This window comes from Harpia harpyja, chromosome 11 (assembly GCF_026419915.1).
Source record: "Harpia harpyja isolate bHarHar1 chromosome 11, bHarHar1 primary haplotype, whole genome shotgun sequence".
Lineage (NCBI taxonomy): Eukaryota > Metazoa > Chordata > Aves > Accipitriformes > Accipitridae > Harpia > Harpia harpyja.
The window spans coordinates 619,231-642,539 of record NC_068950.1 but is presented as its reverse complement, the minus strand read 5'-3'; the positions used below and the strand labels follow the sequence as shown (position 1 = coordinate 642,539).

Here is a 23,309-nt window from a genome sequence, read left to right as displayed (position 1 = left end):
TATCAAAGTCTCTCTAGCCCAAAGATAAGCTGGATGGATAGTGAAGAGCTAAAAAAAAAAATACAAGGCATGAAATAACTGGTTGCTCCTACTTAAACAAGAACTGTGCACACCGTTCAGACACTGCTCAGAGCTGTGAACACGTGCAAATTAAACAGAGGTACAGCACAGTCCTTTGTCCTGTCACTGCCATCCAGACAATGCGAAATCATCCCAAGAAACACACACTTGACAATATCACACTGGTCAAGAATAATGGTGTCAGCTCTTAACATTTAAGACTTTTGTTTGAACAGCAAGTCATGGGACCAAGCCAGAGATGACAGCTCCTGGAATGGCAGAGGAGTTCCTAGGTAGAAAGAGCAACTCATCCAAACCAAAGCTGTATCACAGTCCCTGCCATTATTTCATGCCCTGGTGAAAATAGTAATGACAGATAAAAAGAGTAGTCTGAAATACTGATTCAATTGGTTCATCTCATCAAGAGTTAAGCATTTTGATCATTCATCACATCCAGGCTTCCCCTTTGATGCAAAAGAGGTTTTGTGGTTACTCTGACATCACTGGTAAGTTTTATAGCTTTGCCGAGTAGTATTAACTTGTGTGCACAGTTCCACCAATTAAAGTGTTTTTCAGCAGAGAATCATCATACTCTACTGCACACACCAGAAGATTCTACACTTTCAATCCAACAAAGAGCCAACAAAAGCTGACTGAAGAAAAATCCAAGATACCCATATCAAATTCTCTTATGATGCTGTCTTTCATTAAAGAAGATTTTTGTTCAAATATTACTTGCTTTATTTTTTAAGAAACCCAAATATATTTCAACTCACTGAGTTAAATAGAATTGAAAATGTAAACTGTGAGCTGTTAAGGGGTTTAGCTAAGGAAAAACTTCCAGGAATCTTGGAAAGGGAAAATGTGCAAGCACATGGCAGAGGAAATACTGCACAGGTACAAGGTCAAGCTGGCAGGGGTCCAGACACTACACAGAAAGAGCAAAGGTCAGAATGAACTCTCTCTGTAGTTCTGAATTAATGTATTAAAAACTAGAACATGCTAAGGAAAAGAAAGAATGGACATGACTATTCTGTGACCCAAATGACATTATTCCATGGGAATGGCAGGGAGACTCCAAATAGAAGGAGGAAGGGACAGGCATTGTAGTCTTTATGGGACAAGAGCAGGCAGGCAACATCCTTGGCTTTGGACCAAGGAAGAGCAAGATTTTAATTTGAGATGGACTTTCATTTCCCTTCAGCAACTAGAGTACTGATCTGCTTTGAGTTTTAGAGCTGGCAGAGCACATCATCTGCTTTTCTAGTTTTGCCGTTTCCTTTAGGATACAGTAGGATTTCACTTTCAATGAGTTTCAGCACAATCTGTGTTCAGAAAGTGAAAGCAGAGGTAACAGGAAGGAGAAAAAAGTAAAGTTAGGACTCCACTAACCTCAGGGTTCAGATTGCTAACCAGCAGAACAGAGTTCCCTGCCCCAGTGAGGCCGGGAATGGTAATCCGTCCTGCTGCAGCCGCTGCAGCTGCTGCTGATGGGATAGCCAAAGGAGCTAGTGCTCCATGAACATTTGGAACTGACAGGCCTGGAAATTAAAGAATATTAACCAGTAAAGAAATTAACAGCACGTACTCTAGTGTATTTGCTGCACCAGAAGGGAGAACAGCACACCTTCTGTAACATGCAAGTAATCATTCAAAACACAGTGACCATATATTCTAAGAGTAACAGGAGCCTCCAATTCTGGTGCTGCAGGAAATGTTATAATTTCTAATAGGTTTTGCTCTTGCAGTGCCTGGTGCTTAACAGGTGCCTCTCAGCACTACCTTGTTGACTACAATATTCTGCATGTTTCACAAGAAGCAGAATCAGCACAAAGCCTCAGCTCTGTTGGTGCAGGAAAGGTATCGCAAACAGTGCATTTGTAAGGGTCTTTCCAACCAGTGCATGCCAAAAACGCTTTGTTTTTTAACCATGCATATAACAGATATTGCATGCTACCATCAGCTAATCTCTTCTTGAATGGAGAAACATTGAAGTTCTATTTATAGGCATTTCTAGGTTGCTCACAGTAACAGCTGGCACCTCAGTGTATTAGCCCTCCAAAGAGAAGAGCTTTGGAGTTCAAGAAACAATTGCTAGTAATCAATTAAATGAAATGACTTTTCAAAGTGGCATTGTGTATTTCCCCAACAGGACAGGATATTAACAAAACATTAATGGTTCAACAGTTTGATCTGAGCTTGTTTGTCATAAGCAAGGAAATTCCATCATTACAAGAAAATCAACTTAGCTTGGTATGCTATGAAAAACGAAGTAAAAATTGTTTAGTCTCGCACTCCAATGAATGTATTTAGAACCAAAGTCTTTACTCTCAGACACTTGGCTACTTCTGTAAGTAGCAATAATTTGTTACCTGCAATATGAGCTGTAAACTTCACAGTGCAACTGTAACTGTGTAATTAGCTGCATGTTCAAATACTAGCTTTACTCAAAATATTTAGGAAAAAACAAAGATTCCTTGCTTTTGACCACATTTACAGCTGTCAAAGTGAGTTCCCAATCTCTGCAACCACGAGGAAATTCAAAATTCAAGAAATTTGATCTCCTCCCCATCTCCCCTAATTACTAAATACTGCCTTTACTGTCTCTCCCATCCTACTACCCACTTTTCCTTGTCACTGGGATATTGCCTAGCCAGAGGTGCTACAGCTGCACACGCGCATGAGATTACGTACTGAAACACCATTTCCTTCTATGCTTAAGTGCCAGCATTTAGAATTTACGTGACTAGCCCCCCCCAAAACAATCTCTACTTAGCTTTAGAACATCAAGATGCTTCAGCAACAGAAAACCTATATAAAATTTCAACTTACGAAATACAGTACCTGCAGCCTGAGGAATTGCAAAGGTAGGAGGAAAGCCAGCTCCTGCATATGGAGAAGCAGAGATTATTCCTGGGGCACCTGGGAAAGATATACACATTATACAAAGACACCCATAGCAACAAAACTCTAGACTTAGCTGGAACATCTTGATCTGTCCTTCAACATAGGCATTTAGTTGAAAGCTAAACCCTAAAACGTAAACAGTAGTTCAAAAATGCCTCTAATGTAACACTGAACTTCAAGAAATTACAAAAACTATTCCTCCTCTAATTCTGCTGTTCTGAAACAGCTATTAGAATATAGCTGTTGACCAGAATACAAGCTAGTAGCTCCTGTAACTGTTTAACAACATAGTTTTCAAAGTATAGGTTACAAAACCCCTAATTATCCCTGAGTCCATACTGTAGGCAAAACAGCAGATGGCACTAGAAGCACAGACAGCTGGAAAACCTTAAATAGTCCGCACCCAAATGGAGAGCTTTCAAAGCAGTAGCATGCACCCACATCCATATGCTCCTACTAGTATTTTACCCTAGTCCAATTCAGTGGTTCCCAATTTTCCTCATTAGTCACACTGTATCCCAAAATTTTGTGGCCAAATACACTAGGATTACATCCCCTCACCTTCACCACCTGACACACATTATCAGTTATATTTGTCCTGCTCCCAATTCAAGAATGCTTACCAAAAGCAGCTGCCATGGTCTGATCAAGAGAGGGCTGGTTATCCCCAGAAGGTAGGTCTGGTCGTGTATAATCTCTGCTCTTATCATTATTGTATTTTACATTGAGACTTGTGAGCTTTGAGAAATCTATGCGCAGCGTACAACAGGCATTGTAGATATTCTGTCCATCTAAAGACTGCAAGGAAACAAACCATTCTTCATCCAAGATGCATTTGTACTAAGATCACAGCAATAAACCTCTGAAGAGAAGAGGTGTTAGTTACATCATCCGAGGTACCAGTGTGTATCTTCAGATGGAGCAGGTATCTTGCTTTGTGTGGAGAAAACACTGCTTCACTTTATCCCCTCCAGTATTGGCCCAAGTTAGCCATACTGCTCTCAGTGGGGAAATTCCCTCCCACTCACACATGTGATCTGCCATTAGGGCAATGCTCATGTAAACCTAGTGAGATCACCAAATACTCCAAAATGCTATTTTTTAACATTGATCCTCGGTTAATAAAAGCAAGCCTAAAAGTTAAAATAATTCAGGTGTTTAGCACTGCAAGCATACTACTCACCAGTTTGGCATGCTGAGCACTCACAGGGTCAGCATATTGTAACAGGGCCTGAAATTGGTTGTTCTTCGTGAACGTAATTATTTTCAAGACTGTACCAAATTTGGAAAAAATCTGCAAGATAGTATTTGCATATCTCATTATCTCATTTCCAGTAAGTTAATTTCATATTGATCTCCATTATTAGAAGCAGAAACAAAAGTTATCTTTTCACCTTGTTAGCTTTCCAACTTAAAAATTTAAGGTTTTAAACTACACCATGGGCATTGTTTAACTTGCATCATGACATCAGACTAGAAAAACATCAGGGTGACTGAAGTGCCCCCTCAAATTTGTTATGAATTCTTACATAGGAAGATTCACATACACCTTCACAAACTGGAACTCTTCCAAGAATTTCAGGGATACTTAAATGCAGTCAAGCTTGCATTTTAAACATGAAGATTAAGTTAAGCAACCACAGCAGTCAGCAGGAACTTTCCATATAGGCTACCGCCTAAATGACTCCTGGACACAGTATTTGTTTCCCCCTACCCTCACACAAGGACATGTAGTAGCTACTTCTGCTAAACCCTAAACAGAATTTGAAGAGCTGTCTCAAAAACATAAATATTTGTCCCTTGCACTGTACCAGACTGTAATCCAATTAAAATGGACCAGCAATCAAATCCCTGGAAATTAAAGTCTGGCCAGATTGGGACCAAAAATAGAAGAATCTTGTGTAGGTGTCAAGGTCTCCAGAAAGTAGAAATTTGACAGCTACGTTCAGAACTTGAATTATACAGATAAAAACCACATGCTGTTAGAACACAGACATTGCAAATACAACAATTCACTGTTTGTTGCTACCCCCTCCTCCAGGACAATCTTCAAGAAGTTGCACATATTTTACCTGATGCAGAACATCTAGAGTGACAGGATAGAAGAGGTTCTCAACAATAATCCTCAGGACAGGGCTCTGGCCAGCCATTGCCATTCCTGCATCTACTGCTGCAGCTGAGGCTGACAGCGCTAGGTTTCCAGACTGAACAGAATTCACTGCTTGCAGAGCTGCTTGGGCACGCTGCAGAACCAAACATTCTGTTAGACCAACACTTCTGCTTGCAAAAATACACATTCAGCTATTCGAGCTTCCTATCTGCAAACTACTAGCAGAACTCAACAGTTAGCAGAACGACAGAAAGCAATTTACTGTTCCTAAGGCTGGGGATGCAATGACTTTAGCCCGTTTTAAACATGGACAAGACAGACCACCTCAATCAGTAAGAGCAATGCAAAAATACAAACTAAATAAAATATGAAGTACTTATGCTACTGCTAGAACCTTGCTCAGCATCTACTGATGCAGCAAAATTACACTCCATTGTTTAAAAAAAAAAAGAAAAAAACTAGGCTCTTCTGGGGTGAAATACCACCCCCAGAACACTACAGAAGCTGACAAGGCTGAAAGATTAATGCACATCTGCTATAGGGATCCAGGAATGAAAACTGACTTGGAGTTTTCCTGTAGACTCCCCCTCACACATATAACATTATGATGTGCTCACTGTTGTGCATCAGATTCTGGCTTTGTTAGATGCACCGAATAGTAGCATTTCATCTGTACAGCATTAGATGCTCTGATCCTGATGAACGTCAGCCTGAAAAGTGAGAGGAGGCAAACTGGATGTACTCAGCAGCCACCCCTGATAAGGAGGCACAAGTAACTTGAACTTCTTTCCAGTGTTCCTGTCCTGAAAGATTGCCAAGAACAGTTGAGCCAAAAAAGGGAACTTTTTACCCTATGCAGAGCGTATCTTGCACAGAAACTCTAGACAGCCCAAAGCCTTAAGAACTGCTGTGTTCAAAAGTGCTGCGTGCCTCAAAACTAGCACTTACCAGCAACAGATTGTGCTCTACTGCAGACACAAGTTTTGCCCCATCAAAGCTTCATTTTATATAAAACTTTCAAATATTAGAAACAAAGGTCCTAAAGCACAAGACATTAAGTCTTTAGACAGGTATTCAGTTACTGTTTCTAACTAAAGAATGCTAAAACACCATTTCTCATGATCTCATATTCACTATGCATTTTCTTCCCCTGACATTAAGGCAGTTTTAGCAGCTCATTTAACAGTCCACTGAGACTTTGGGTAAAAGCTATTATGGGAGACCTTATTCCACAAGCTAGAAGCTAGTATGCTCCGTTTAGCACTTTGATAGTTAAACCAAATCTCAAAACCCTCCCAGGCCTACACCAGCAGCACAAATCAAAACAGTAGTGGAGAACTGTCGATCCCTCCCACCAGTATGACAATGTAAAGAACAAAAACTAACTGCTTGGTTTGGAGAGTTGTCTGTCTTAAGCTCCTTGTGGTTGGAGAACTGAATATAGATGGGCTGGCTTCGAAGGACTGGAGTGACTGTGGTGTAGTAGTTTACCATGGTGTTGGCTGCCTCCTCTGTATTCATTTCTATGAAAGCCTGTGCAGAAGTCAAACCCAACAGTGACATATTATCAAAGCAGCTCACACTAGGAGACAACATTAAGAGTACACAACAGCATGAGGCAATTGATAACTTTAGGAGGACCTTCCAGCTGAACTGTAACTGTATTTGATTTTCACAGCTGCATTTATATGCAAGTTTTTGTACACAGAATTAAGAACCAACTGTACATAGAACAAATGAGGATCTACACTGTCCAGACTGATTTAATGTAATGTTTCAGTCTCATCCTAAGATCTCCTTGCTACATATATTTAGGAAACTGGCAATGACAGAAGTGTCTGCAAGAACACAAAAATACAGCAATAACCCAGACTCTTAACACTTATGATATTAAGCAACTTCCCATATTTCTCTACAGAGCAGTAAGCTCACTCACTGTTCCATACCTTTATGGTCTTCTCTACTTCAAAACAAAAATGTAAGGGATTGTAGCAAATCATTACATTAAGTACTTACACATAATCACACCATGCAATATATCAGAGGCACATTTTCATAATTAAGATTAAAGACATAGTTTTTTAAGCAATGATTAAAAGTTGGCTTGCTTTCTTACTCCTTAATTTGCAAGACAATTTTAGTTACCAAATTAGTGCACACCTTCTGCATTACCCAAGAGTGTTTTAGTTTTACTCAGCTAATTTATTGTATCTGTAAAGGTGTCCTTAATATGCAAAGTTACACTGGTGGTTACTCAACTGTCAAGCCAGCTTGAGTGAAAAAGGCCAACTCATGTCACTGCTGTCCAAATAATTTACCTGATCTGTAATTTAAAAACCAGGCATAATGCTAATTATAAGTAACAACCTATAATTATGGACTTGCCTCCTTGTACAGCCTGAAAACACTATTTTCTACAGCTCATGGGATAATAATGGAAAAGTAAAATAATAGTATGCAGAAGTTATTGACTCCTAATACATGACAGTTGTTTAAACAACTCAGATCTGGCTTACTGATGACAAACTCATCAAGCCTTTGACATAACCCCTGCTTTCAATTATGGAGACAATACCTGATTTTTTCCTTTCAACATTAGAAGATTGGTGACCTTGCCAAAAGGTAAGCCCAAAGAAATGACTTCTGCCTCTGTGACGTCACTGGGGAGTTTACGGACGTGGATTACTCGGGATGGGACCCCAGCACTTCTACTATCGCCTTTGAATTTTTTGCTGTCGTTTCCATTAGCTGTAAAAAGCAAGAGTTACTGCTTATTAGAGTGGGTTTGAAAGAATATGCACGCTTACAACTTTTGACATATAGTTTGTGCTCCCCATCCAGTTATTACTCTCTATTACAGAGAAATTCCAAAGTCTAATTTAACTAGAGTCTGAAGACACATGGCTTTCCCCCCCCCCCAAATTACATGATGCAAGTGACATAGCTGAATGCCACTGCAATGGAATCAACTCTCCAGTGGCCATTTTACAGCCTGTTTACAGTACACACCCACCCACACTTCTGCTTTGTGTAGGTCTGAGCCACTAATTCTAGATTGCTGCTTTATTCCTTTTCACTTTGACTGGTGTTCTTGGCAATGAAGTGGTTTGAAGGGGACATCTTAAAGCAAGTGATATTAAAACAAATATGAACCAAAGCATAATTTTAGATCAGATGGATTATACATATGGCAAAGACTGTCAGCAGCACACCACCAAAGACATGAGCTGACACAGTCTGGCAGGGAGGCCACTGGCAGACCATGAAGGGACTCAAAAGACAATGGTAGCTCAAAGAAAGACAATTCAAGACACTGACAAGCAGAGGGCAAAATCTGGCCTGAGCACCCAAGGATACTGCCTTGGGTGGGATTACTAACCTCTAGATGGTGTAAGACTCCCAAATAGCAGCAAACTAACATACAGCCAAAATAACCCTACATGAAATTCAATTGTGCTTTAAGTGTAACAATTTACTGCAAAACCTGCACATTTTAGTTCTGTAAAATCATTTTAGCAACTGTCCTGCAACAATTTTATTCAGTCTATTAACCTTTCAAGGGTATAGGGCAGAAGTCTATTATTATTCAGCACTGTCCTACAAAAGGCCTAGTAAGTACTAAAAATAAAGAGATTTTAAAATCAAGACTAAGTGGGGGGAAAACCAGACATTCTCACAGTATTTGCAATATAAATTGTTATTCTTTTTTATAGGCAATATTACCTGCAGAAGAAGAGTTGCTGCTCATGATAAAGGGTCCGTTAGTAACACAAGTAGAGAAAAGCTCGTCAGATCCCCGCTGGAAAAGAAAAGACGAAAGGTAAACTGACAGCATTTTTACTAAATTCTATTCAGGTACTCCTAAAGCAGAACAATTGATATTAAGCTGTAGAGGAGCTGAACAGAAGCGTAAGTGAAAATATACTGACAGTGGGCTGTGAACCTCACCTCCATAAATTAAGTATAAGTAAGATCCAATTTAGTAATTGAGTAGCACCATCCAATCTCTCTTTTCAGCTAAGCATTAGGAATCTTAGAAGTTGAAGCACTGTGGAATTGTCTGAAGCCACTAAATGCAGCGTTCTGCATTGATATTCACATTCTCCTAGTCTATCTAACAAAACAGATTTCTGACTACTCGTATCAGACAAGATTTTCATTCTTTTAGGTTAAGCTAGAACAATACTGTAGTTGATCAGGAATAGCAAAACAGATAGGCCTCCTGGCGTTCATCAAGAGGACAGATATTATTTTACTGGGGGTTACCAGGAGTAAGGAAGTCTTAAGCAAAAGACAAGTACCAGAAGCTGGCCAAAACTGTTAGTGTACGACTTGGCAATTATGAACCCAAGATGTGTATTTTCCAGTTACAAGCAGAAGATGCAACTTTCAGAAATTGAGACCTGAAAGAAATGGATCTCTTCCCCCTCCTACCCCAAAAAAGGGCAGATCAGTAAAGCAAAGCTAGCTACTAGCAAAAAGCTACTCTTCAAATTTTACTGCAGAAATAGGTCTACATTTAGTAATTTGCATTCTAGTGCAAACTAGTCTGATCACTGCTTTGTTGTCTTCTAGCCACAATCCCCAGAACAGCAGCAACAGCTTCTAGGACTACAGTACCATAAAGTCTCAGCAAGCACATTTAAGTCAAAAGACAGGCTAGCATTCTGAAGCAGAGAAACCAAAGTACCACAGGTACAAAATCTTAGTAATCCCATCCTCTATTGCCTCTCACACTAGGAGTTGTTCTACGTTAAAGTCAACATGGCTACTTGCAAAACAAAAAGCTGTGAGTAGCACAGCATATCCCAACACCTCGATTCTTTGATTTTTCTTACTGCAGCATTGTGCATTTCAACTCTATGAGGAAGAAAGCATTTGACAAAAAATTCTAAAATGAGCTGTTTCTACTAGAATTCGACTACCTAAACAAACTGGTATTGCAGAATTACAGAAATGCATTTATTCTAGGCTTTTAGTAGCTGTAGGTGTAATTCCATCTACTTGCACAAAGTTATTGAATTGCAGGCACCTGGCACTTCTCCTCCATTCCCTGCAAATAAAGCTAAACAGATCTATGGAACAGATTACTGTACACCATGTATATGTTTCAATTGATTACAGCATTCCCTGTAAACTCACCCAAATTACCTCAACTGACCAAGAGTAGTCTAACCTAAGTAGGAGGTATGAAAAACACTACTAAGACAAAAGCAAACAAGACTACAAATTACTCCTTAGCACAATCTATACTTATATACATAATACAGCTTAAAATCAGTATGGCTTAATTTCAAATAAGTTACATAGAAGACTTCAAATCCCATTGTAAACTGTGAGCAAACATGATATTATAAATCTAACACACAAAAGCACTCTCTCGTAATTTTCTACATCACTCTAACACAGAAATGCCACACTAAAAAGCTTTCACCAACAGAAAAAAAGAACAGAGCTCATCCCTGCCTTGGCTAACTCCCACCCATCTTGATGGAAACATACCCCGCTTCACACTGTGGCCACCAGACACTCTACCTTCCACCATGCCCTATATCTGGTGGCACCTGCAGAAACAGTATCTGCGTGACAACAAAAGCTCTCCGCTCGCTTCCCCAGCAAACAGGTTGGAAAAGTAGGTCACACAGAAGCCCCAGAACACCGCATTACAGACACAGGTTTGGGTTTTTTCTTTCCCCCTCAAATCTTGAATTTCTTGTTTGACTACTCACTGCTAGCTCTTCAAAGACAGGCTCAGGGACTTTGATGTCCTGAATACAAGAAATTAGGCCAGGTTCCAAAACCATGGTTCATGTGCTGCTGCTGGTCACCTGCAAGCACTGACCAACTTCCACAAAGGCTATGGGCACCCAGCAAGGTCATCTTCTTCTAACATGGTACAGTAATTAGGAATAGGCCTTTTAACAGCTGTTCTAATTAGCACTTGGATTCCTGGGTACAGCAAGAGGCAAGCTAGTCTGGGAGGCTATTAGACTGTGATTCCATCCTTTTGATGATTCTAATGCATAATTCCAAGGCTAAAAAAAAAAAAAATCCAGCAGTTTACTGTAAAAACACTCTTGTGCCTTAACTGCTGCAAACACTACAGGTACAGCTTTACTTTCTGTGGCCCAGGATACAACTGGCAGCTATTTACAAGAACCACCCACCAGCAAACAAAAGCCCTACCAACACAGACAAGTGTTTACTGGCCTCAGGAAACCCCTTGCATCGGCCCTAATGGGCCTTGAACTTCTTAAAAAAAATGTTCTTAAATAACAACTCGTAAATTTCTGAACATACAGAACTCCAGCAGTCCCAGTATGAATCAATCCATCTGTGCAAGCATACTCAGGCAGCCCTTGCAATCCATCATGGAAACACCAGGAGAACGAGCCACATATTTGGCTCTCATGGAGGCAACACTAGGAAACTATAAACTGGAAAAACAAACATTTATACTATTATGGAAAGAATTTAAATTCCCCAAATTTAACTTTCCTAATGGCTTGTTTAAAATAAACATTTTCTCACATATTTGAAAATTTACTTGCAGGGCACTTTGACAAGGAATGCTTATTGCTGCTGGTTTCCACATGTCGATGTTTCTTTAATGAAAGAGCAATTTCAAATCCACTCCTCTTATCTTGGAGACAGTCTACACTGCCCGCTGTGACCAGAGCCAGGAGGCAGAGGGGGATGATTGTTCAACATCAAAAGAAGCAGCAGTCAATTTGTAAGCTTCCCAGCTGGAAGTACATGCAAACGAAGAGGGAACACTGCAGCAGTTGGAAAACTACAATTATTCCAAGGTCTTTTCTCTACACGAGGAAACACAGGCAGTAAATACATCGTATTGTGCAGTTATACCAAAGTTATTCCACAGAGACTCCCTTTAAAAGAATGGCTTTTAAAGTGCAAACCTAAGAGGAGCATACCCAGTGCACGAAGAAGTTAACACTGGTTACACAGTGCTGCCATCCCCACACAGGTACAGACCCGTGCTGCCAAGCTTCCCACAGCAGAAGGAAGTTGCACCAACTATGACTTTTCATTGGCATTTGTTCTTCCTCCATTACTGTTGGAGCTGATCTCAGATAACCACACGAAATCTCTATTGACACTTTTTTTTTTGAATGACCCAACCTGAGGCAAATCAAAAACAAGCGCTCTGTTAATCTGCACTCAGGAACTTCAGCAGGAACCTGTATCAGTTGTCTGTCTTTACACTTGCAGTGATTGCCATAATCTCTTTCCAGAATCTAATGTCTTTTTTTTTTCCCTGTACCTGTCAGGAGCTATGAATAAGCTTTAAAACCATGTTATAAATTCAAATGCTCCATACCAAGTATCCTAATTAAGTAGAGCCAGAGGAACCAAAGGAAGCCTGGTTGTTTTAAAAGGTTTAGAAGAGTTTCTCACCAACAACATATCCACTGGGTGTTTTGAATTATATTGGAAAAGCTATTGATCCTGAAGTATTACTTTAAGTTTAAAACTATGCAAACCCAAATAGCTGTATGGGTGCTCAGCTGCTCACCAGCATCAACCCACAACACTACTTTTCTACCTTTTTTTTATTCTCTGACTACCATGGGGAGGCCCAGCTATACTGTGCTTCATTCAAGACACAGTTCTTCAGATTCTGAAGTTCGTATCCCTGCTCACAAGAGGCATTAATTTATGTTGACATTTCCATTTAGCCAATTCTTTTGCAGCTGGTATTTTTATGACAAGATTAACAGAAGCAACAGTGTGCTAGCAGTAACACCGCTCTACATGAAATTCTTCATTTGAACTAACAAATCTCCTCTTCCTGTTCATAGGAAGCAAATACCACTTCTGAAATTACACTGCCAGACCTTACGTAGACCAGGGTAAGGTTGTTTCTACCACCAAAATCACCAGTCAGCATGCATACTACTACCAGGTAAAACACTGCCTGGGAGCGTTTCTATGACAGCAGCCTCCTTTTGTCTGCAACACTCATAGCTACAAAAGGTCTATTGCTCAAGCTGCATTAATTTAATAAAACACCCATGCTCCGTGTAGTCTTGCTATCAATACTTCTTTAGTTCCCTTTTCTGAATTGGAGAAGGACAGTCTGCTGCAAGGTAGAATTCTGCTATTTCATGTTTTTCCAAGTTATCTTTTCTGACCACCCCCCAAGCCTGTAAGCTTTTTTTTTTTGCTTTAAAGTGTTAACAATTAAGTTCTAAGAATTTTTAATTTGTCTAGGCTTTCACAGCTTAAAAAGCAACTGCTAATTCATATGAAAACTACAAATTGTCTCACTGTCACCAGGATTTTACCTGAACTTTACCACAGTTTGGAATGAAGCCAGAGATTGTCTCAGCTTCTACCAGCACACCTAGAAGCACTACAGAAATTCAGCTGCCCTATATAATCCTTTATCTACTTAAGATCCAGTCACTTTTTTTAATTGGATTACAATAGATCAACTGCATTCTGCCTGTGCAAAAGGCTAGAAACAAATACGAACTAAACAACCATAAAAACAGTAATTTCAAGACAAACAGGTGATATTAATCAACTTTCAGAAAGCAACAAGTTACAGGCAGAAAGCAAAATTAAAGCAACAGCAAGAAGACAGGGCATATGGGAAAGAAGAGGACAATGACTAGAGCGGCCAGCAAGCTACAGGCTAGCCAAGCTTAAGATCTACGAAAAAACTATTTCTTTCCCTGGCTCACTGAGGAAATCCTTCATAGCAGCAGCATTCTCTACCTTTGGATATGGAACACCTTACATTGCTCTAACAATTTTTAAACAGACTAAGGATACCAGTATCAGCAGTATTCTTGTGAGGGACAGGATAGATTTAGGAGGCATACAGGCCATCAGCTAACATGCACTTAAAAAAAGCAAAGTAGGCAACAAAGCTGCACCTGGAACTCCCCCACCCCTGAAAACAAAAACAAAAATCTGTATTGTTAGAAGTCCTTGGTCTGCTTTTCTTAACTTCAGATAAAAAAAACCCTCTGACAGTTTTGTAACTCTTCCCTACCAGAGCATGCAAGCATTGTTCTACTTCACTTTCCCTACGTTTGTAAAAAGATTTTGGACCCAGTAAGAGACGACCACAGTATTTTACACACAAAATGACACACAAATCATTGAGAAGCTCACAGAAACCCTTTGCTCTGATCAAAGCAGCAAAAAAATTTCTTTGAGCACAGAAAGAATTGAGGGCCTCTGAAGTATGTTTCAAGGGCTCTGTATGAGGTCAATCCCAGAGGAATGGAAAGCTCAAATCACTTTGCGAAGAAACTAATACGAGCAATCCAGCCTGATGACATCATCATTCACTCATGTTACATTCCTACATTTTTTTGCCGAGAGATTCAAGAGCTAGGAATGGACCTAAATTTAAACCACTCGGGAGAAGGATGCCAGTTTTCCTTGTCTTCCACAGAAGACTCAATTCCAGTGAGGTTTGCTTATGTTAACCCCCATGCACCCCTCTTCCCGCCCCCCACCTCAAGCACTCTTTAGTCATTTAAAGGTAGGGCAGTGTGAAAAGAAACATTCCAATTTGGGTGACAAACAGAAAGCATGAGTCAACTTTTTTGTGAAAGCACCTCTGCAGAACACACTATACAAATGCATCCTCCTTCAGTCCTAGTAAAGTTGGAAAGTTAAGATCAACACAAAATAACTTACAAGATCCTGAAGACTGCTAAGTGAAGTGTGATACTGCTGCTCCACCAGTCTGTAAACAGCAGTTAACAAGCTCAGTGTGTCACTCACCCCTCCACTGCCCCTCTGACACAGTTTATCATCTGACTGGAACCAAAAGCAGGCGGGGGGGCGAAAATCAATTTATTTCACCAAATTGCTCATTGCACCCCTGTATCATTTATCAAATTAAATCCAACCCTGTAGTCAGCATATTACATTGATACAGTGAATCTGTGGTGGAGGCATTAGCCTACCTGGCAGGCTCAGAGTACATACTTTTTTTTAAACCATGCTCTGTTCAGCTGGGGCCAGCAAACACCTGTCACCTACCACTTAAGGCTTTTAAAATTGTTATAACCTCACTCTTGTCTGGACAAGATTTAGTCTAATACCTTCACAAAAGAGCCAGCACAGTAAACTTCCCACTAAGATTCACAATAGCATACTGGGTACACACACATTTTCAGCATCTTTGAAACTAGGTTAGTTGGTCAAAGCATTGCAAAGAATTTAGTCCTTAGGAAAATTTTCCTACCATATGTACTGCCACAATAGCTGCTACCATTTCTATAGTACACAGAGATTTTTTGAGTTCCTAAAAGACACTGGAAACAAGTATTACACTAAAGCAATTGCTCATACAACCCGACACAAGATTTTGCAATAAGATGCATTATGAGCTCAAGCACACACCAGCTTTAGCAGGAAGCCGGATCCTCAACCCACTCATCTCATCAGCCCCTCCCTGACTTTCTTTCTCAGTCTTTGCTACTATGGAGACACTCTGTGAAACAAACCTGCCCTTTGAGCAAATAAAAGGTGTGGCCATTTTAAATAGCCCCAAATTCCTAAACTCCAAGTACTGCAGTAATGCAGTCATTCTGGCTTTGTAGGGTAGCACACACCCAAGCTTTATGATATACTGTTCCCAAGTTGAAACTTAACTAGTAGTCAACCTTGAGCTTTTTTAAATCATTGCAGTGGAACAGACAGGTCCTTGGTAAAGCTTAATACAAATACTATCAGAAAGAAATACTGCTGGATGAGTCACTTTGGGAAACTGGAACCTATGAAAGAACATTTTGTGCCCAAATCTGTAAAGGGCAAATTGAACATGCAGGTTTAGAAGGAACTCCACACTAATTCAATCTCATCTAAATTGCGGTTGTGTAATAATTACAATCTGCTTTGGCAAACACTGAGCAATCATTACATTGGGATTACCAAAACACACTTGCTGAACTAAGCACAGTATTCGACAAGTTTTCATATGAAGCTTGGAAGACAGCTATACCAGAACCACGTAGAATTCAAAATTAAATAATGGTTACTGTTCTTGCTAGTGTGAGGTGACAACAAATGTGGCACCAGCACATCTACGTTTTCTAGTTGGACAATACTTGAAACAGATGTGACTCAGAGACCAGAGTCTATCCCTACACTTGTGGGATTAAAAAGATAAAAGTTCAATAAATTAATGTGTGTGAAATATTTTGCTGGTTTTTAAATCACAGGTTGAGGACAAAGTAGGCCTGAGGTTAAAATAGAATATTTTCTACAACCATTTTATTAACTGATCATTTTCTAGAAAGTCTCACACAATTTCATTTTCATCTACAACAGGAGTCACAGCTGGTTGCCATTCCAAGTGCAAGTAAGTTGAGCTAGCTTCCACATAAAAAATTGGTTTAGATGTGATAGAGAAACTGCTTTAAACAGATCTGATAGCTGATAAGCCTGTGGTAGCAATCTTGCTTAGCACCTGTGCTTCAACCAATAGCTTAAACTCCTGTTAAACTTAATACAGATTTAAACAGTTTTCATAACCCAACCAGAGGGTTTACCAATTGCCCTGCAAAGGACAGTTATCTATAAATTGAAGACGCAGGTGCATAAAAACTGCATGCAACACTAACACAGATTAGACCAAGCTATTTACCAAATCCATCTGACACCATGCTTGGCAAAAGACACTACCATCCATGTACCTTGCTACCAACATGTGGCTTACATGTGTGATCATGCCTGTTGGAGAGGCCACAAGAGCCAGCTTGTTGCAGCCTCTAACTAAAGCCATAGGAGGGGACTGGAATTTCCTCACAACATTCTTGGCCTGCTGCCTGAAGCCATAATTACTGTTCCCATGGCAAAGATCCTGGCTTGATCACAAATCACTTCTATGCAGTCAGCCTGTATCACACTGTAGCAAACCCTGTTTTAAAAATTAACTTCTCAAATGCCACAGAAGTGTACTTTTTGTTTCTGGAAGCATAATCTTTCAAAAAGAGCTCAACTTAACCAAGAAACTACAAGATTATTCAGCACCTAAACTATTCTGAGACTTTTTCCAATCACTGAAACACAATTTCACTTAAAGAATAACGACATATCATAGTTCATACTCTTTCTAGTAAGTCAGCCCTGCTCAGAGACCGTTGCAGCTTAAAGAGATAGTGATATCTAGGCAAATTAAAGGAAGGGAAAGGAGATAGAGTGATCTTGATCAAATTACTTGGAAGAGGCAACTGCAGGGGTCAGACCCAGTACCTTAGAGTTCAAATACAGTGCCTCCATCTTAAGGCCATACACTTCCTTCCTTTTCAGACAGCAATGAAATTATGGAAGAACTAAGTCTTAAATCATGTGTTTCTAATCTGCAGGACATTCCAGAAGGCTGTGAATCAAGAGCCTCAACCAGAATTGTAATGAGCTTCCTAAACAAATTCACACACTTTAAACTGAAGAGCCTGTGGACTAGGCTAGATGTGAAGCCCAGGAATGCCTACTACTATTACCATCGTGATTAAAAACAAGACCATCAGGCAGTACAGTGCTCAAGTAGTAAGCCATAAGAACATCTGGGGACTACTTAAGTTACAGAACCTAAATACAACGAAGACCTCAGAATGATTAATAGAAGTGCATATGAGTACCCTTAATATGTAAATTATGTGAGAAAATCCTAAAAGAAGGTGCCAGCACCCTCCCTTTTAAAACAATAAAGTAGAGCAAACTGATACATACTTTCAAAAAGTCCTCAATTTGGAAGTTCAACTTAACAACTGGGAACACTTACAGTAGGAAGACAACCAAGAGGCCACTGTAAGTTATCTTTGACAATTTGCTCAGCCATGTTTTAAGTCACAGGCACTTTTGCTACTTGTCTGAAAATTCTCCAACTTTGCAACATTCCAGTCACAAGAACAGAACATCAAAAAGGTCTACTGGTGTCTCAGTAACATATCACCTCAAGTATGACAATAGCTGACAGCTTTTGGGGACTGTAATTTTCCAATACCTTAAACTTGATGGCATACCATTCCTACCTTCGTTGTACATACATGGCAAGAATGAATAAGTTTACAGCGCATATTAGAAACAGTTTTCCAGCTCAAATTTTCATGTCTAATTTAGATGCTCAGCCAGCAAGCTCTTGTGAGCACAGCTTTCAGAATAGACACTAGCAAAGTAGTCCTATCTCCACCTGAATCTCATTTCTATGTATATGTTTTATAAAGTCAGCAGATGACAAAACTACACTTCCACAGCATTATTTTAAGTTATCAAGCAATTATAAAGAACATCTGCTTCTGAAGGGGGGAATCAGTTAATCCTTGAAGTGATTTCAGTGATGCCCCAGGGATCAAACAAATGCTGATAGATGAACAGAGATCTATCACTGTAGTTATTTCAGCAAAGGCAACACTGAAATGCTTCTATGATATTACGGAAACCTTCTTCTGCAGTCCCTTCAAACTACTTACTGGCAAACCAAAGGAGGGTAGATTGAAGTGAAAGCAACACAAAAGCAACAGCAAAATTTCAGAAGACTTGTAGCCAATGAGGTTTTACACTTACCACAGAGATAACTATTTTAAGAAGCAACGGATACATGATTTGATTACACAGCTTTTTGAAACAGAGATGCCTGTACCTCTCTCCATGCAAGAGTCCTGCAGTCAGAGGATCTTTAGTAGTACAGAAGAAGCAGAGTATGGGGAAACTGTCTGGACGTAGCTGACCTGCACACAGCCACGTAGAGGACGCAGGCATAAGAGAAGCCTTCGCTTTGTTACTAGCTGTGCGCAAACAGGATTCTAACTCACCTAAGCAAATCCATGACATGAGTAACATGTTACACCATAACATTAAAGCATGTACTTCTATTACATGATCTGCACTAGCATATTCAATGACTTATTTAAACAAAATCAGGTAACACGGCTATGTCAAAAATAATTTTAAAACTTACCTTTATCAAGATGATTCAACTTCCCTTTTTGCTTCTGCCACTCTTTAAATTTTGATTCAACTTTCTCAAAACCTGCCTTGTCTGACTTGACAAGAAACCTCATTTTTGATGGATGCTGTGTCTCACCACTCCCTACCCCACTGTACAACTGGCACAATCGTGGTCACAGTTCTGTCCTGTGCTAGGAATGAAAGCACTTGGATGGGATTTCTCCCAGTCCTCATCTTAGACATCTGACTGTACTGCACTAGGGACTGAAATCACCCCACAGATGGGAGTGATGAGGCACACAATACCACATCCTGAAGCTTTTCAAGATTCACCGAGTACTACAATTACAGTTTTAGAAGCTTCCTGGTCAAGTTTAGTTATGTAAAACCACTTCTTAAAGCTGCAGATACCTAAAGCTGCAAACTACACATTGATAAAACTGAGGGGACTTTTACCTAGATATAGAGCCCCTTCATGCATTTAATGCTTCTCAAACCCTAAAGCACTAACAAACATGCCTATGCTTAACAGCAGTCACATCTAATTTTGTACTTCCAATACAAAAAACTATTTGCTGTCTAGGAGCAAATTCTCTCTAATGCTTCTACTTCACTTATGTAGACCTGACAGAGCTCACACTATACAAGCTCAGCTCTACCTCAAATGAGTTCTATCACACACTGCATCACTTCACCAGCCTATTCAAGTTGCCACATGCAACCCTCTCAGTCAATAATGAAGATGCTAACACCACACAATTTGGGCCATTAAAAAAAACTGGCAGATTACTACTTTGAGGGCCAACATTCACACACTATCTAATAAAAAGAACTCACAGGGCTGAATTTACTGTAATCCCAATCCCAGAGCATTAGCTACAATGTTCACAAAGTGAAATGAAAAACCTTTAATACATGAAGGAGTGCCAGTCTATCCTGCACATTCCAGTTTAACATTTCACAGGAATGAGCTTTTATCCTGTGAACACAACAGCCTATTACCACGCACAGCAGATAAGGAGGCTCCTGTCAGCACTTTGAGTTTCAGGGCTAAGTCTGCACTTTCAAAACCTGAGACTAGAAGGGTAAAGGTCATATTTACTGTACTCAAGAGATAAAAATCAACAGCTAAACACTCAATTTTTTGTGGCAGAAGGATTTTTGACATATAACTGAATAGGAATTCACATTCAAAGGGAATAGAGTTCTCAAAAGAAAAAAAGACCAATTTCTCCATTGAGAAGCATTGTCTAGCACAAAAATAACAAGCATGGCTTGACATTTTAGTAGGGGAAAGGGCTATTTCTAAATGCAGTAAAGTTCTTTTCTGAGAGTTGATAATCAATGTGCAAACACCAAGAGCTAAATGCTGAGCCATAATACAAGTTTTAAATGCACATGAAACTAAATTACCTTCTGGTTAAAACCAATTTACATGGTACCAGAAAAAAAAAACCCTTTAAAGCTGAAGATCTACATTTGGTGAGGCTAAAACTAGGTCAGATGCTGAGCAGTGTAAAAAGAGAGAAAAAGTGAGAAGTGCCTACCTTTGTACCAACTGTTATATCTTGGACAATGCTGTAGAAAAAAGAAAGAAAAGGATTAAAAAGTTAGATAGGTTTGCCACAAATATCCAGCATAGTTTACAGTAGTAAGAAAAAAAGCAAGTCAAAGTGCACAGTTGTCTTTGCAAGTGAGCCAAGGACAGTTTATACAAAGAAAAATTATTAGATGGTGATGGTGGAGACCCAAGACCCAGCAGTGCTAGAAAACTGCAGCTCTTCCGCTTCCTATAGTGGAGCTTGCTCTTTTTGCAAGGGTACCACGGGGGGGGCTAAGACCAAGAAACCCACAGTTAACACAGCCTAGCATTCTTCACAGGAATGTGATGCGATTCAAACACCACCTCAGACTAAACCAAGAGCAAAAGTGACAAGACTCCACTCCATCACCAATATTCACTTCTGCAATTCTTAACAACCTTATACTCAAAGGAGTAACCTCTGCTAGGCTGCAAAGAGGCTATCTCTAGCAAAATTATCGAGTCAATACTGAAGACTACTAATGCTACAGTTCCAATGGTACCACAGACAGACAGCACACACCACGCCGAGTTTGGGCTGTTTTCTCAGCCAAGCTAAGAGTCTGTGCCAGGCTTACAGCAGCCCTCCAGCCACGCTAACACCACTGGAGCCAGACCAGTGCCAGACTAACAGAGCACAATTAGAAAGAGCAGGGAAGAGGTCCAGGCAGCTCCCAGATTGGGGTATGCCTGTACACAAGATTCCTCTATTAATTCTATTCTGCTTAGGAAAACAAATAGTATTTTTCCCTAACACAGACCTGAAGGAAAAAGCAGTTATTAAACTCTACCATATATGCTTAAGCCTCCTAAAATGAGACTTCCTGATTAACTAGCATGAAAAATAGCATTAGCTGTACCTCAAGCAACTTGTGCTAGCTCTCGTCAGCAGCGAGCATCATATACCACGACACACATCTACTTAGAGCAACTTCTTTTACTGACAGAATCGGAATGACTTCTCTACAGCTTGGCATGTTGTACCTGGGTAATCTTCCAGAATAGTACAGTACCTACATGTTACTCTCTTTTGTGGGAGTGCTCAAGACAGTCTAAGGATTTCAGTTACACCCTTGCACTGAAGATTATATCTTCTTTTTGTAACTCCAAACCACTGTAAAGCAGCAACATAAAACTGAGAGCAGAAATTATCATTTTAGATTGACACATATGCAGCACTGCCTTTTTCAACTCCTATCTTTCAAACAGATGACCATAATTCGAGTAAAGGATCCAAAAGTGCCTGGCTAACAGACCTGCAGCAACTTCAAGGAAACATGGCAGAGAAGCAGAAGGCAGGGCAGTCATTATTAAAACAGCAACATGAAATCTGAAGTACTCAAGAACAATTCTACAAAGAGATTTAATGCTAGAGAACTCGCATTAGTAGTTGTTCCTTCCTTATGCTCCTGCAACAACTCGTAAGTTTTCAGGGTATTAAATACTGTTCGATCTTACTAAGTCATTCACATTTCACCAGCTCTACAAATAAGCCATAACACAAGTACGAGCCAGCTCAGCTCCTCATACTTCCTCTTCAAAACCAACCTGCCATGTCATCATAACCCAGCACTTTACAGCTGGAGTTACAGTCTGATCCAATGGCTGCTGCCAGGAAGCCACGCGATAGTTTCTTTTTTTCAAGTGAACTACTTCAAGAACACTCTGTATGAGAATGCTGGGCTTCGCGATCCCCTGGTGTCTGGTCACCAATGAAGACAGATGGGTTTTGCTGCACTTTGAGGGTCAGCAGTAATGAACTAATGAAACCCATCTGCACGTATCAGTTTAAAGAATCATAATCATCCTATTAGAATTACTAAATCTTCTATGAGTACGCATTTCTACACATTTCTCCAGTTAAAATTCATACATAAACCCAGTGATTTTCATAACCTTAAAATTATTTCCAGCAAAGCATAATAAGAACAGGGAATCTCCCATGTTTCCAAAATTCTTGAACTTACCCCAGAGCAATTTCTCTTACTTCCTGTTCCTCTTGTGGGCCTCACACACAGGAAATGTTTTACATAAAGTAGCCTTAACAGGGGATAGTATTTAAAATTATCCAACAGGAAGAGCTTTTTTATTTGCCAAGAATTATTGATTCCTGGAATATTGTTGTAACCCATTTGATAACAAATGGCACATGAAACAAGCACCAACAGTATTTAAGAATTTTTATTCAAGAAATGTGCAATATACTTCCAGTTCACACACACCCTCAATAAATTATCATCTCTTAAGCTTCCTTTTCTTCTCCTATGTCAATCTTAAGTAGATTAAAACTTTCCTCATTTCTGAAAGAGCAGGCAATAAAGCCTTTCATAAAAATTACTTTTTACATGGAATGGGATAATTCCTACTCAATCAGGGGAAAAATTAAGCAGCACCAGTAAACCTCTAGGTCATTTTCCAAAGCAGCATTTCCCATATGAACTCCTCACATGCTTTAACAAAGCAACTTATTCAAACGGGATCATTTGAAAAGCACAGCTACATATCATTTTAGGTAGAAGCAGACAGAAGCAGCCTGTAGCCAAAGGCCACTCACTGCCAGCTAGGCAAAAACGTAAAACCATTTTCAGAAGCAGCTTTCCAAGTTTCAACAGGAGACAGCTTTCACAGGATAAACAGACCATGCACCAAGATCTTCAAAAGATAATGGATAACTAAGACTCATGTTATACTAAAATTCCTACATTCAAA

At 39.8% G+C, this 23,309-nt stretch overlaps 1 protein-coding gene across 3 annotated transcripts in view; it reads right to left on the bottom strand.

Annotated features, from left to right (window-relative positions):
- Nucleotides 1–23,309, bottom strand: part of PTBP1 (polypyrimidine tract binding protein 1) — a 31,490-nt gene that overhangs the window by 6,359 nt on the left and 1,822 nt on the right. The window contains exons 2-10 of one of the 3 annotated variants that reach the window (XM_052800708.1): nt 20,566–20,596; nt 8,801–8,876; nt 7,653–7,825; nt 6,464–6,610; nt 5,040–5,210; nt 4,151–4,261; nt 3,591–3,765; nt 2,905–2,946; nt 1,453–1,601 (exon numbers count right to left, since the gene is read on the bottom strand). In XM_052800708.1, the coding sequence (XP_052656668.1) occupies nt 1,453–1,601; nt 2,905–2,946; nt 3,591–3,765; nt 4,151–4,261; nt 5,040–5,210; nt 6,464–6,610; nt 7,653–7,825; nt 8,801–8,876; nt 20,566–20,596 (1,075 nt within the window). Of the gene's footprint in view, nt 1–1,452; nt 1,602–2,904; nt 2,983–3,590; nt 3,766–4,150; nt 4,262–5,039; nt 5,211–6,463; nt 6,611–7,652; nt 7,826–8,800; nt 8,877–20,565; nt 20,597–23,309 lie in introns of all 3 variants that reach the window. The other 2 variants (XM_052800707.1, XM_052800709.1) reach the window with 2 other exon arrangements.